Here is a 13,306-nt window from a genome sequence, read left to right as displayed (position 1 = left end):
ACACTTTGAAGTGCAGAGAGGCGTTCATTCTGGTGAAACAGAGGAGAGACTTTCAACAATGCCTAAAGTTTTAAACTTTGGATTGAAAATAAACATTGTATAAAATAAATAAATAGACACAGACACCCCCCAACCCCCACCCCTACCCTCAACCCCCACATGTATAGTTGTGTATATAGTCATGCATCATTTAACCATGAGGATGCGTTCTGAGAAGTGCAACATTAGGCAATTATAGCGTGCACTTACACAAACCTGGGGTGCAGCCTACTATGCACCTAGGCTGTGTGGTACTGATCTTAGGGGACCGCCATTGTATATGCAGTTGGTTGCTGACTGAAACGTCGTTATGCGGCAAATGACTGTACTTCCATTTCTTACAAAACTAGTATGAGTAAAGGAGTTCAATCCTTGGCAGATGATATTGCTGCAAACATAAGTCACAGTTTGTTATTTTGATCAAAATAGGTGGAAATATGTTTTTCCTTAATTTGTGTGTATTGAAATGAAAGTGTCCTCAAGAGGTGAGAGACAGGAGAGCTAAAGTCGTTAGGTTTAATTCAATTTAACCTTCGGTGACTAAATGAGTTACATTACCTAATTTGTGGGCCTAGTTCACAGCTGACTAGTGAGTTCATTTTAAAGGATTCCTAAGAGATTGGGTAACTTTTTTCTCTGATGATTCTGTGCAGCACAGATAAAGCACTGGTGTAGAGTTGGACTAACTGCTTGAAATTCTGAGAGTGTGCTCCAGGAAAGCACACAGATAAGTCGGGGACTATTTTATTACGTTGCCTCTGAGGCCAGAAAGTGGCAGCATTGGGTATTTGGTCTTCCAAGTTCCAGTGGGGTGAATTAGGGAACCAATTCAAGAGAAGTGAGGACGATAGAGAACACATCTTATGGTTAATTGAAATGTAATCTATTTCTCAAGGCTTGTTTTATTTCTTAGTATATTGATTATTTGCACTAAGACTCAACTAGAATTTGGTTAAAAGACTCAGAGCAAAATGAAAACCTACAGGCCCAGAAAATGAAATAGGAGAGAAAACTCAGCCGTGGAAGGACACTTTCTTAATAGCCTGATGAGTAAGGCCAGGCAGTGTAGAATTTCAGTGTCTTTTGGTATAACTCTAACTTTGCCAACATCTCTAAATTTTAAAAAATACATGCCCTTCATTCACATTTGAAACATTTTAATATCATTTTAAAATGACTCCCTTCCCTTTTTATCATCGGAGACTGGGGGAATTCCTAGAGGCTGCGGCTTCTGAAGCAGGACAGTGATGACAGGTGGTGTGGTTTCCTTGACCCCAAGCAGAGCACAGGAGCAGAGGATGGCCTCAGGGGACAGCACCTGTGGTGTTTCTTTAGGAATTCTGCCTCCATCCCTTTCCCCTTCTCCATTCCTCTCTGTTTCTCTTCCTGTGTCCGTGAGTTTCTCTTTCCTTGTGAGTCTTGTTCCATTCGCTTGTGCACGAGGTTCTCTTCCTCCGCGTGAGTTTTGTCTGCTTTGTGTTTCCTCTCTGTTGGTCCCTAGTTCTGTGCACCACCTACCCTCTTCCCATATGTTTGTCTTTCCTGACTCTTTCCCACTCTTTTCTCTCTTTTGTTGTCTCCCTTTTCATCCTGTTCTTTCTCCTTATCTTAGCTGGCCATAATGTGAATAGAAAAAATTCCAACTTTGTAGCTTGTGTATTGAACATCTTAAATGACTTTGTTTTAAATTTTGAATGAAACATCTAACCCTCAGTGTTATCCCTTGAGTATAAATTTTTATTTAGATGACTCTTAGTGTGGATTTTTTCCAACCCTTAGGTATAGGACTCGTGATAGGAAACTGCTACCCTGGCTGAAAAATATATAGTTTGATTTTGTAGTGTTGATGCACGTAAGGTGTTTGTGAATATTCTGTGTTTCATACTTTAAAATACCTAGACGTGAACTTAGGTATTCATACTTTCTAAATAGAATGTTGTGTTTAAAAATGTATTTCAGAATATGACTTTTCTAAAAAATTTGAGCCTCCCAAGTTATTTTCAGAGATTGTAATTTGTGAATACAGATCTCATCTTAATTCTGAAATTATTCTCACCTATTCAGACATCTGTTAGCCGAGCGCTTGCTGTGTGCCAGGCACTGTTAGGGTTTGGGAGGAGGAAGGGGCATCCTCCCACGGTGGTGCTTTCCTCAGGAAGCTGGCTCAAGAGCTAGGTGCAGAGTTGGTTTCTGATTGTAAACCTTCCTGGTTTCATTGATTTTAGAACTTATGTTCAAAATATGAAATCTGACCTTCCATATCTTAGAAAGCCTGTTATTACTTATTTTAATCTTTGCATTGTCTTTGATGCTTTGGTAGCATGCACTGAAAATTAACTCTTCTGTTGGAAGCTGTAATTGTCAAGGTAAAAGATAACATTTTATCTTTGAGTTCATTATAGCTTTGATCTCTTAGTGACAGTATCCTTCATGAAAGATAAGAGGGATGCAAGCTTATAAGCATTGAGTGGAAAACAAATGTTTTAGGAGTTATCTTGTTTTTTAACCAGCATTCTGTGCTCTCGGGTGTTTAACTCACTGTTTGAAGAGCATAATTCAGATTTAAATTGAGAATAATTTATTCAGCAATGCTCTAGCTCATGTTGGGCTAAGTGTTGCAATGTGGCCTTTCAGCCATCATCAGTCTAATTGTACTTTTGAAATGTTATATGGTAACTTTGCATGTCAAGAATTCTAGAAATCTATCACAATTGTTATATATTCTGAAAACAAAAATTTTTTAAGTGTAGGATTGTGATTGTGAAAGATGAGGGAAGTTCTACTCAAAATAGAATTTTAAGTAGCATTTAAGGAGAGCGTAATTTAAATTATTGATTAAAGAGTAACCATTACATTAATGATTATATTTTATTTACAGTCACTTAATAATTTGTCATAAAGCTTATGTTTTAAAAAATAGAAATTTCAAGTGGAAAGTCAGATTTTTAAAAGTATTTTACTATGAACTATTTCAAATATAAAAAGATATGAAGAACACCTATGTGCCCACCCTCCAGCTTGATAAGACATTACCTGTATAATTGAAAGCCATTTTATACCTCGCCCTGATTGTGCATCCACCTCTCTGCCCTGTGCCCCCCAGAGTGACCATTATTCTGAAATTGTTATTTATTGTTACCTTAATGTTAGATTTTTGTTATTACTCTTATTGTAATCCTAATGACATCAAAGGGAAAAAATACTTTGAATGTAATTCCTATTTTAATTTGCTCCTAGTTTATCTGCATAATTTAGGACATACCTATTTTATAAGAGGCATACTTTTTCTAAAGTCATTCGTATTTGCTAATTGACAGTAAAATTTCATGAGCTTTGAGGTCAGCTAATGGATTGTCGTCATTTTGTTTAGAATATTTACCAGGTTATAAATTATAATTTGAAATGTAAATGTACCACATTATGTGATTTCACAACTGGATATAGGTTATGTCGAATTGACTGCCTTTTCTTAGATGTGACAATTCAGAAACTCGATATAACAACAAAGTAATTAATACTGTTAATTTTCTAAAGTTGCTTACAGCTTTCACTGCTTTAATCGTTATGCCATAGTCTGCTTTGCAAGCCTGAATATCCTATTTTGTCTTCATGATATTTGAATACATGTGTGTTTTTATTAAGTTGTTTGTACTTGAAAGATAAGTAATTCTCTTTCTCATTTCTGTGCAGATGATCATCTGGTTGGAGAAGATGTTAGACAAAATAATTAGCATTTTCATCATATTTCTGTTAGTGATAGGAACCCTTCTTTTAGCCCTACTCCTGACTGCAAAGGTAGAGTAAAATAATTACTATTACAATTAATAACCTCTTAATTGTTAGAATTGTAGTATGGATAAGATGATAGCAGAAGCAGCATGGAAAATGTTACTTTGTTTATAAATATGTATAATGTATATGTATAATGTATAAATATGTATAACATATTATGATTTTTGTATTACTAGTTTTGCCATGAACTTGCCAAGTATATGTTTTACATGCATTTTTATTTTATTATCAAAATTTTCAGAGGTAAATGCAGATGAAGAAATAGAGATACTGAGCCACAATTGGCTTCTTCTGTCAATAGGATAACTGTGATCTGGTCTCATGACTCCTAATCCAGTTAGTACCCTGTTACTAGATCAGAATTTCTTGATTACCTCCTTCCCTTCTTGTCTCATTGGACTTTCTGCTGGTATACCATAGGATCTTTATTTCTCACTTTCCAGGCCCTGCCAGCTTACATTTCCTCTCCCCCTTCTTGGTTTGGACTGCTATGACAGAATGCTGTAGACGGGGTGGCTTAAACAGCAATATTTATTTCTCACAGTTCTGGGGGCTCAAAGTCCCAGATCAGGTGCCAGCGTGGTTGAGTTCTTGGTAAAGCCCCTCTTCTTCTTGTATCCTCACATGGTGGAGACAAAGATCATCTCTCGTGTCTCTTCTTATAGGGCAACTAATCCCCTTCGTGAAGGCTCCACGCTCATGACCTAATTACCTCTCAGTGACCCTACCTCTTTTTTTTTAATTTTTATTTTTATAGCAGTAATATTGTATTGTAACATTATATAACTTTCAGATGTACATCATAATATATTTCAAATTCTGTGTAGATTACATCATATTTACCACCCAAAGACTAACTATAATCCATCACCACACATGTGTGCCTAATTACCCCTTTTGCTCTCCTCCTTCCCCCTTCCCCTCTGGTAACCATCAATCCAGTCTCTGTTGCTATGTGTTTGTTTGTCGGTGTTTTTTATCTTCTACTTATGAGTGAGATCGTACGGTATTTGACCTTCTCCCTCTGACTTATTTCACTTAGCATAATACCCTCAGGGTCCATCCATGTTGTCACAAGTGGCCGGATTTCATCATTTCTTATAGCTGAGTAGTATTCCATTGTGTATATATACCACATCTTCTTTGTCTATTCACCAGTGACCCCACCTCTTACTCGTCACATTGGAGGTTAGGACTTCAACATATGAATTTCAGGGGGATATAAACATTCAGTCCATAACACCCCTCTTTCATCTCATCGAAGAAAATCACTCTCCAAAGTGCAGCTGGAAGTTTATCTCTACAGTGATATTTCTTAGTGACTTTTGTTTTTCCGACTTTTATGGCGTATTTTAACCTTTAGTTTCTCTGAACTTCACTGACCTCCACGTCCCAGATTTTGATATGTTGTCTCCAAGGAATCCTGAAGCTTACGTGAAATCATGGATATGAAAAATTTTCATACAGTGCTGTAGAGATAAAGTAGTAGCTCTTGTTGATAAATAATCTGACGTGCAGCACTTTGCTGAAGGGTTGCGTTCTTTCTTGCTATGTGACATCTCCACTTGGGAGTTCTGTTCTTAGTCATTCTCAGCTTCAGTATGTCCTCAGTCTTATCGTTTGCTTCTAAAATCCTGCTTTCTCAATACCTCTGTTTCAGTCTCTATACAGTTCCTATGTGTTCCTTGGTTATTGATCACGTGTAGTCCCTTATATACACTCTACAGACTTGTTTAGAGACCTTTCTTTGTTTTTGTCTTATTTCACCTAAACCTGCCACTGTACAATCTTATCTTCCATTCTTGTTCTTTGAGAAACCTTTCACCAGTATGGTCATCCATCTTCCTTTTTTCTCTTTCTCCTCTCTCTCCTACTCTTGTTCTCTTCCACTTTCCCTCCTTATCCCTTTGCATAGGGTCTTCTTACCTGCCCATCTCAATTATGTTCATGTTTCAAGTCCTTTTTCTTTGTTCATCCCGTGCTTTCAGTGAGCTTTTGCTTCCCTGAACTTTGATAACTTGTATTATTGAACCCCTTCTTTGTGGTCTGGGACCATGCAAACAGAGCTTTTGAAGGAAACTCATTGGTTACCTGTTCATTCTCCCAGCCAATAAACGGATCATTCTCTAAAACACCATGACAGTAACTACCTGAATGTCTAATAGACATCTCAAAGGCAGCCTGTCAGAAACTGTGCTTCAGATCTTCCTTCACTTCTTGTCCGTTCTTCTCATACTCTTCCCATTTCAGTAAATGACAACTCTGTTCTTCTTGCTCATGTGAAAAGTCTCAGGGTCATCCTTGACTACTTTCTTTCTTAGTTTGTCAAAGGATCCTTTTTGGCTCCATCTTCCTAATATATCTTAGGATAATAGCAGGGTGAGGATGTCAGGTAATTCCTTGCCACAGAAAGCAGGAATAAAACAGTATAAAATGTTTGAAAACACCATGTCAGGGCATTGGAAAATGACCATTTAGGCAACAACTTGAGGACTGTTTGCTCATGAAAAACTGCTACTGCATCTGGTAAAAACAGGTAGCTTGTGGCTTTCTTGCTTGGCGTTATTCTCATCCTGCATAGCTTGGGCAGCAAAAACTTGCAACTCTTCCTGTGGGAGGTGGTGGACTTGGTTTGGGGCTGGCAACAGAGCAGCTGCAAATTAAAGGGAGAGATTCTACAGCAAGAAAGCTGTAGAAGGGCTGAAATTAATAAACCGTACAACCTAGTCTCATTGCTAAACTATGCATGTGTATGGGAGACCCCAAGGAGCTCTGTAAATATTGATAGCCTTCAGAGAGTTGCAAATTTGTGTCTTTGATTGCATTTCTCAACTTAGACATCTCAGGCTGTGGAGGGTGAAGCCTTCTAATGAGAAGTGTCTGAGCATACCTTCTGCCAAAATCATTTACTGATGCTAAGCTATGCAGGTGCAGGGAAAATCCTTAGGGAACCAGTCTTTAAAAAAATAAGTAAAAAACACTGAGCAGAGACATCAGTGACAGGAAAGACACATTTTTTTAGTTTGAGTAGAGATAAGTTAATTGCTTACTGAAATAAAATAACAGCTCTTAGAAGAACAAAACAATCCAGAGTTACTACAACGTATTTATTTTAGTGTCCAATTTTAAACCAAAAATTAGTAGACATACAAAGAAACAGGAAAATGTGACTCATACTCGGGGGGAAAATACAGTCAAAGAGGTGGACACGTAAGTGGCCCAGATGTAGGATTTAACAGACAAAGGCTTCAAAGCAGCTATTATGAATATGTTCAGAGAATTCTAATAATGGGTAAACCAATGCAGCCTCTCAACAGGGAAATGGGGACTATAAAACAGAATCAAATAGAAATCCTAGGGCTGAAAAGAAAATAACAAAAGAAAAATTCACTAGATAGTCTCAATAGCAGATTTTGAGATCCAGGGAAAAAAGAATTAGTGAACTTGAAGAAAGATCAGTAGAAAGTATCCAGTCAGAACAACAAACAGATTTTTAATTATTAACAGATTTTTAAATATTGGATGAGCAGAGCCTCAGGTATCTGTAGGACAGTATCGAACATTCTAACAGACATATAATCAGCATCCCAGAAGATGAGAAGAGAGAGAGAAAAAGGGGAAAAAAATATTTGAAGAAACAGTGGTTAAAAACTTCCCAAGTTTGATGAAAAACATTAATAGAACCAAGAAGCTCAAGAAATCCTTAGTAGAATAAATACACACAAACACAAAACCACGCCTAGACGCATCCTAGTCGAACTGCTGAAAGCCACAGATAAAGAGAAAATCTTGAAGTGAGACAAAAATTATGCATCACACTGGGGAACAGCAAAACAATTAAGGACTTAATTCTCATAATAAACAGGGAATACCAGAAGACATTGGAATGACATATTCAAAGTCTTGGGGGGAATAAAGGTCAAGCAAGAATTTTATATTCAGGGAAACTATTCTTTAAAAGTAAAGGCAAAATAAAGACATTTCTAGACAGACTAAAACTGAGAGAATTTGTTAATGTCAGATCTGTACTGTAAGGAATGCTAAAGGAATTCCTTTAGACCAGAGAGAAATGACTCCAGAAATAAGTTGTATCCAAAGGGAGAAATGAAGATCTCTTGGTAAATATGTGTTTTTTCCCTCTCTTCTTTTAATTTATTGAAAAAAAAAGACTATTTAAAGAAAAACTGTAATACTGTATTGTAGAATTTATAATATATATAGATGAACTATGTAGATGTATAATCATAGCACAAAGAAAACTGGGAAATGGAACTATACTGGTATGAAGTTGCTATAAATATTTTTATTTTACTGGAAGTAAGTGAATATTAACTTGAAGTAGATTGTGATAAATTAAAGGTGTGATAAGTTTAAGATAAATAGGAATTATTAAATAACACAAATTTTAGGGGAACTAAAATGATGTATTAAAAAATAATTGCTTGCCAACAAATTGGACAATCTAGAAGAAATGGATAAATTCTTAGATTCATACAATCTCCCAAAACTGAATCAAGAAGAAATGGAGAATCTGAATAGGCCAATCACAAGTAAAGAGATTGAAACATTAATCAAAAACCTCCCCCAAAATAAAAGTCCAGGACCAGATGGCTTCTCTAGAGAATTCTACCAAACATTCAAAGAAGACTTAGTACGTGTCCTTCTCAAACTATCCCAAAAAATTGAAGACGGAACACTTCCTAACACGTTTTATGAGGCCACCATCACCCTGATCCCAAAGCCAGACAACGACAACATGAAGAAGGAAAAATTGTAGGCCAGTATTGCTGAAGAACATAGATGCAAACATCCTCAACATAATATTGGCAAACCAAATACAGCAATACATTAAAAGGGTTGTACACCATGATCAAATGGAATTTATACCAGGGACGCAGGAATGGTTCAACATCTGCAAATCAGTCAATATGATACATCATATTATCAAAATGAAGACTAAAAACCTCATGGTCATCCTAATAGATGCAGATAAAGCATTTGACAAGATCCAATATCCATTTATGATAAAAACTCAATACAATGGGTATAGAAGGAAAGTATCTCAATATAATAAAGGCCATATATGGCAAACCCACAGCCAACATCATACTCAATGGGGAAAAAACTGAAAGCTATCCTTTGAGAACAGGATCAAGACAAGGGTGCCCACTCTTACCACTCTTATTCAACATAGTGCTGGAGGTTTTGGGCAAAGCAATTAGGCAAGAGAAAGAAATAAAAGGTGTCCAAATTGGCAAGGAAAAAGTGAAACTCTTGCTGTTTGCAGACAACATGGTTTTTTATATAGAAAATCGTAAAGAGTCCATTGGAAAACTAGTAGAAATAACAACTACAGCAAAATTACAGGGTACAAAATCAACTTACAAAAATTAGTTGCATTTCTATACTCTAATAACAAATTAAAGAGAACTCGAGAATATCCCACTTACAATCACAATAAAAAGAATGAAATATCTAGGAATAAATTTAACCAAGGAGGTGAAAGACCTATATAATAAGAACTATAAGACATTATTGAAAGAAATCGATGGTGACATTAAAAAAATGGAAAGATATTCCATGCACATGAATTGGAAGAATAAACATGGTTAAAATGTCCATATTACCTAAGGCAATCTACAGATACAATGCAATCCCAATCAGGATCCCAGTGACATTTTTTGCAGAAATAGAATAAAGAATCCTAAAATTCATATGAGGCAAGAAAAGACCCAAAATAGCTAAAGCAATCCTGAGAAAAAAGAACAAAGCTGGAGGCATCATAATCCCTGACTTCAAAATATGCTACAAAGCTATAGTGATCAAAACAGCATGGTACTGGTGCAAAAAAAGACACACGGACCAGTGGAACAGAATTGAAAATCCAGAAATAAAACCACACATTTACGGACAGCTAATCTTCGACAAAGGAGCTAAGAACATACAATGGAAAAAGGAAAGACTCTTGAATAAATGATGTTGAGAAAACTGGACAACCACATGCAAAAGAATGAAAGTAGACCATTATATTTCACCATACATGAACATTAACTCAAAATGAATTAGAGACTTGAAGGTAAGATATGAAACCATAAAACTCCTAGAAGAAAATATAGGGAGTACACTCTGACATCGGTCTTAGGAGGATCTTTTTGAATACCATGTCTACTCAGGCAAGGGAAATAAAAGAAAAAACAAACAAATAAGACTTCATCAGACTAAAGAGCTTCTGCAAGGCAAAGGAGACCATGAATAAAATGAAAAAACAACCCAGCAACTGGGAGAAAATATTTGCAAATCATATATCTAGCAAGGGGTTCATCTCCCAAATATGTAAAGAACTCGTACAACTCAACAACAACAACAAAAACAACCTGATCAAAAAATGGGCAGAGGTTATGAACAGACATTTTTTGAAAGAAGGTATACTGATGGCCAACAGGTGAGTGAAAAGTTGTTCAATATCACCAATCATCAGGGAAATGCAAATCAAAAGTACAATGAGATATCGCCTTACACCTGTTAGGATGGCTATAATTGCCAAGACAAAAAACATCAAATGTTGGAAAGGATGTGGAGAATAGGGAACCCCTGTAACTCCTGGTAGGAATGCAAACTGGTGCAGCTACAATGGAAAACAGTATAAAGATTTCTCAAAAAATTAAAAATAGAAATACCATATGACCCAGCTATCCCACGACTGGGTATTTATCCAAAGAACTTGAAATCAACAACTCAAAGAGACTTATGCACCCTTATGTTCGTTGCAGCACTATTCACAATAGCCAAGATGTAGAAGCAACCCAAGTGCCCAATGACTGATGACTGGATGGAGAAGATGTGGTGTGTATATATACCATGGAATACTACTCAGCCATAAAAAAGACAAAATCATCCCATTTGCAACAAGGTGGATGGACTTTGAGGGTGTTAGGTTAAACAAAATAAACCAGACAGAGAAAGACAAACACCATGTGATTTCACTCATGTGTGGAAGATAAATAAATACATGGACAAAGAGAACAGATTAGTAGTTACCAGGGGGAAGTGGGTGGGGGGATGGGCAAAGAGGTAAAGCTGCACATATATATATGGTGACTGACAAATAACAATGTACAACTGAAATTTCAGTGTTATAAATGACTGTGATCTCAATTAAAAAAGTTTTCTGCAACTGAAATTTCAAAATGAAAATTTTTTTTTTTTTGGTCAGAAAGATTGGCCCTGAGCTAACATCTGTTGCCAGTCTTCCTCTTTTTGCTTGAGAAAGATTGTTACTGAGCTGACATCTGTGCCGATCCCCCTCTGTTTCGTATGTGGGATGCCACCACAGCATGGCTTGATGAGTGGTGTACAGGTCTGCATCCAGGATCCGAAATCGTGAACCCCGGGCCACTGAAGTGGAGCATGCAAACTTAACCACTATGCCACCAGGCCAGCCCAAAAAGATTTTTAAAAGGGTTTATACTTAAAAAATTGCTTAACATAAAAGGCAATAAAAGAGGAACTATAGAGATGAGACAGATAGAAAGCAAATAGCAAAAAGGCAGACTTGAATTCAGTCATGTCAGTGCTTATATTAAATGGAAGGCAATTAGACAATGAAAAGGCAGAGATTTCCAGACTGGATATAAAGAAGCAAGTTCCATGGTCTTTATAAGAGATTCACTTGAAATTCAAAGACATAAAAAGATTGATGGTAAAAGGATGAAAAAAGATAAACCATGCAAACTGTACACAAGAGAGATGTAGAGTGAGTATGTTAATGTGAGGCAACGTAGTTATAACAAGAAATACTACCAGAGACAAGGACTTTTTTTCGTAATGATAAAAGTTTATACTGCAGTAAGGTATAACTATTATAAATGTGTATGTTCTAACAATAGAGCTCTAAAATATATGAAGCAAAATATTCAGAATTAAAAGGAGAAATAGACAAATCACTGATTATAGTTAGGAAGTCAGTAATACTCCTCTTGCAATAATTGAGAGAATAGGTAGATAGAAAATTAGTGAAGATATAAAAGCCTTGAAAAAGAGTCAGTTTGGCCTGACTGACAACAGCAGAATCTTGCTCTTTTCAAGTAAATGTGGAATACTCACCAAGATAAACCATATGCTCAATATGTTTGATAAATTTGAACATAGTAAAATTGTATAGAGCATGTTTCCTGACATTGGCTTGTTACTTTTTTATCTCCCTCATTTTGTTGGTTATTGGGCAAGGTAAATTCTAAGCAGTTTCAGTTGGCTTTTTTTACTCAGAAACCTTACTCAGTTGCTTATTTGCTTGTATGTCTTACATTGCCTAATAATTCTATAAGCTCATGTAGTGTTGTTGTTGCTTACATATGTATATACATACACAAGATATGTATACATATACTATATAGTATATATACACGCACACACTTTTATATGTGAACTAAATATATATGTGTTGTGTGTATATGTATTTGTATGTATCTAGTTACATATATTTTTCCTTAAGTAAGTTGTTGAGCTTCTTGAAGCCAGGTACCTATTATGTATGTTTTATTTCCCATTATGTGTGTCATAGAATATTATCTATAGCAGCTGTTCAGTGCAAGTTTTTAAATTAATTGCAACTAAGATGTGAAATTATTTGACTCTAACAGCATTATTTCAGTGATAGTCTAGAAAAATAAATGTTAAATTGGATTTTTTTTAATTGAGATTTTTTTTCTTTCCTTATCTGTAATACAGGTGCATCAAGAGAGTGTACACATGATTGAAGTCACAAGCAATTTGATTAATGAGACTCTAGCAAATCACCCTGAGTGGGCAAAGTAAGAATACTATTTTGATAAAAACAGAGATAAATGACCTAGGTTCAGTATCCGTTTGCATGAAGTGGTCTTCATTGATGCAGCTACCTTGGAGGAGGAGAGATAGGGTTTGCCAAAGCTTTGATGAATGTTGTTGTTTTTGCATAAGAATTGCATGTAATGTGGGAGGCGGGGGGAGTGCTTAAGAGTTGGGGAGCAATCTGTGGTAAATGATACCTTGTATTTGAATTGAGATTTGCAGTTTACAACATGTGTATAACGTACAAAGCACTTTCACCTGCAGTGTGACCTGTCTTCCTCACAGTGACTGTGTGTGGTAGGGTGAAGAAATTATCCCTGTTTCACAGCTGAGGAAACAGCATCAAAGGTTGAGGAACTTGAAATCGTAATCCCCCAGGGGCAGAGTCAGCATTCACGCCCAGTGTTTCTGATCAAGTAAAGGGAACTTGCCAACATGCCATGTTGTTCCTCAAGTTTCTGTATAATTCTTGACGTATTCCCATGTTGTATCATTTTGGAGTCAGGGTTGGCAAAATGGCCCAGGACCAAATGTAGCCACCTGTTTTTTAAATACAGTTTTATTGGAACACATTCACCCCCATTCATTTACATATTGTTTATAGCTGTTTTGGGGTTGCAAGGGCAGACAGAATTGAGTAGTTGTG

The 13,306-nt window shown here is 36.3% G+C and overlaps 1 protein-coding gene across 4 annotated transcripts in view; it reads left to right on the top strand.

Moving 5' to 3' along the window:
• TMEM245 (transmembrane protein 245) overlaps window positions 1-13,306 on the top strand; it is a 91,250-nt gene that overhangs the window by 30,229 nt on the left and 47,715 nt on the right. For all 4 annotated transcript variants that reach the window (XR_006889090.1, XR_006889092.1, XM_046664633.1 and 1 more), the window contains 2 exons: window positions 3,730-3,834; window positions 12,559-12,641. Coding sequence is in view for 2 of the 4 variants with exons in the window: in XM_046664633.1 (XP_046520589.1) it covers window positions 3,730-3,834; window positions 12,559-12,641 (188 nt within the window). In the remaining 2 variants the exon portion in view is untranslated. The remainder of the gene's footprint in view (window positions 1-3,729; window positions 3,835-12,558; window positions 12,642-13,306) is intronic.

This window comes from Equus quagga, chromosome 1, assembly GCF_021613505.1.
Source record: "Equus quagga isolate Etosha38 chromosome 1, UCLA_HA_Equagga_1.0, whole genome shotgun sequence".
Classification (NCBI taxonomy): domain Eukaryota; kingdom Metazoa; phylum Chordata; class Mammalia; order Perissodactyla; family Equidae; genus Equus; species Equus quagga.
This window is presented reverse-complemented; position numbering and strand designations above follow the sequence as displayed.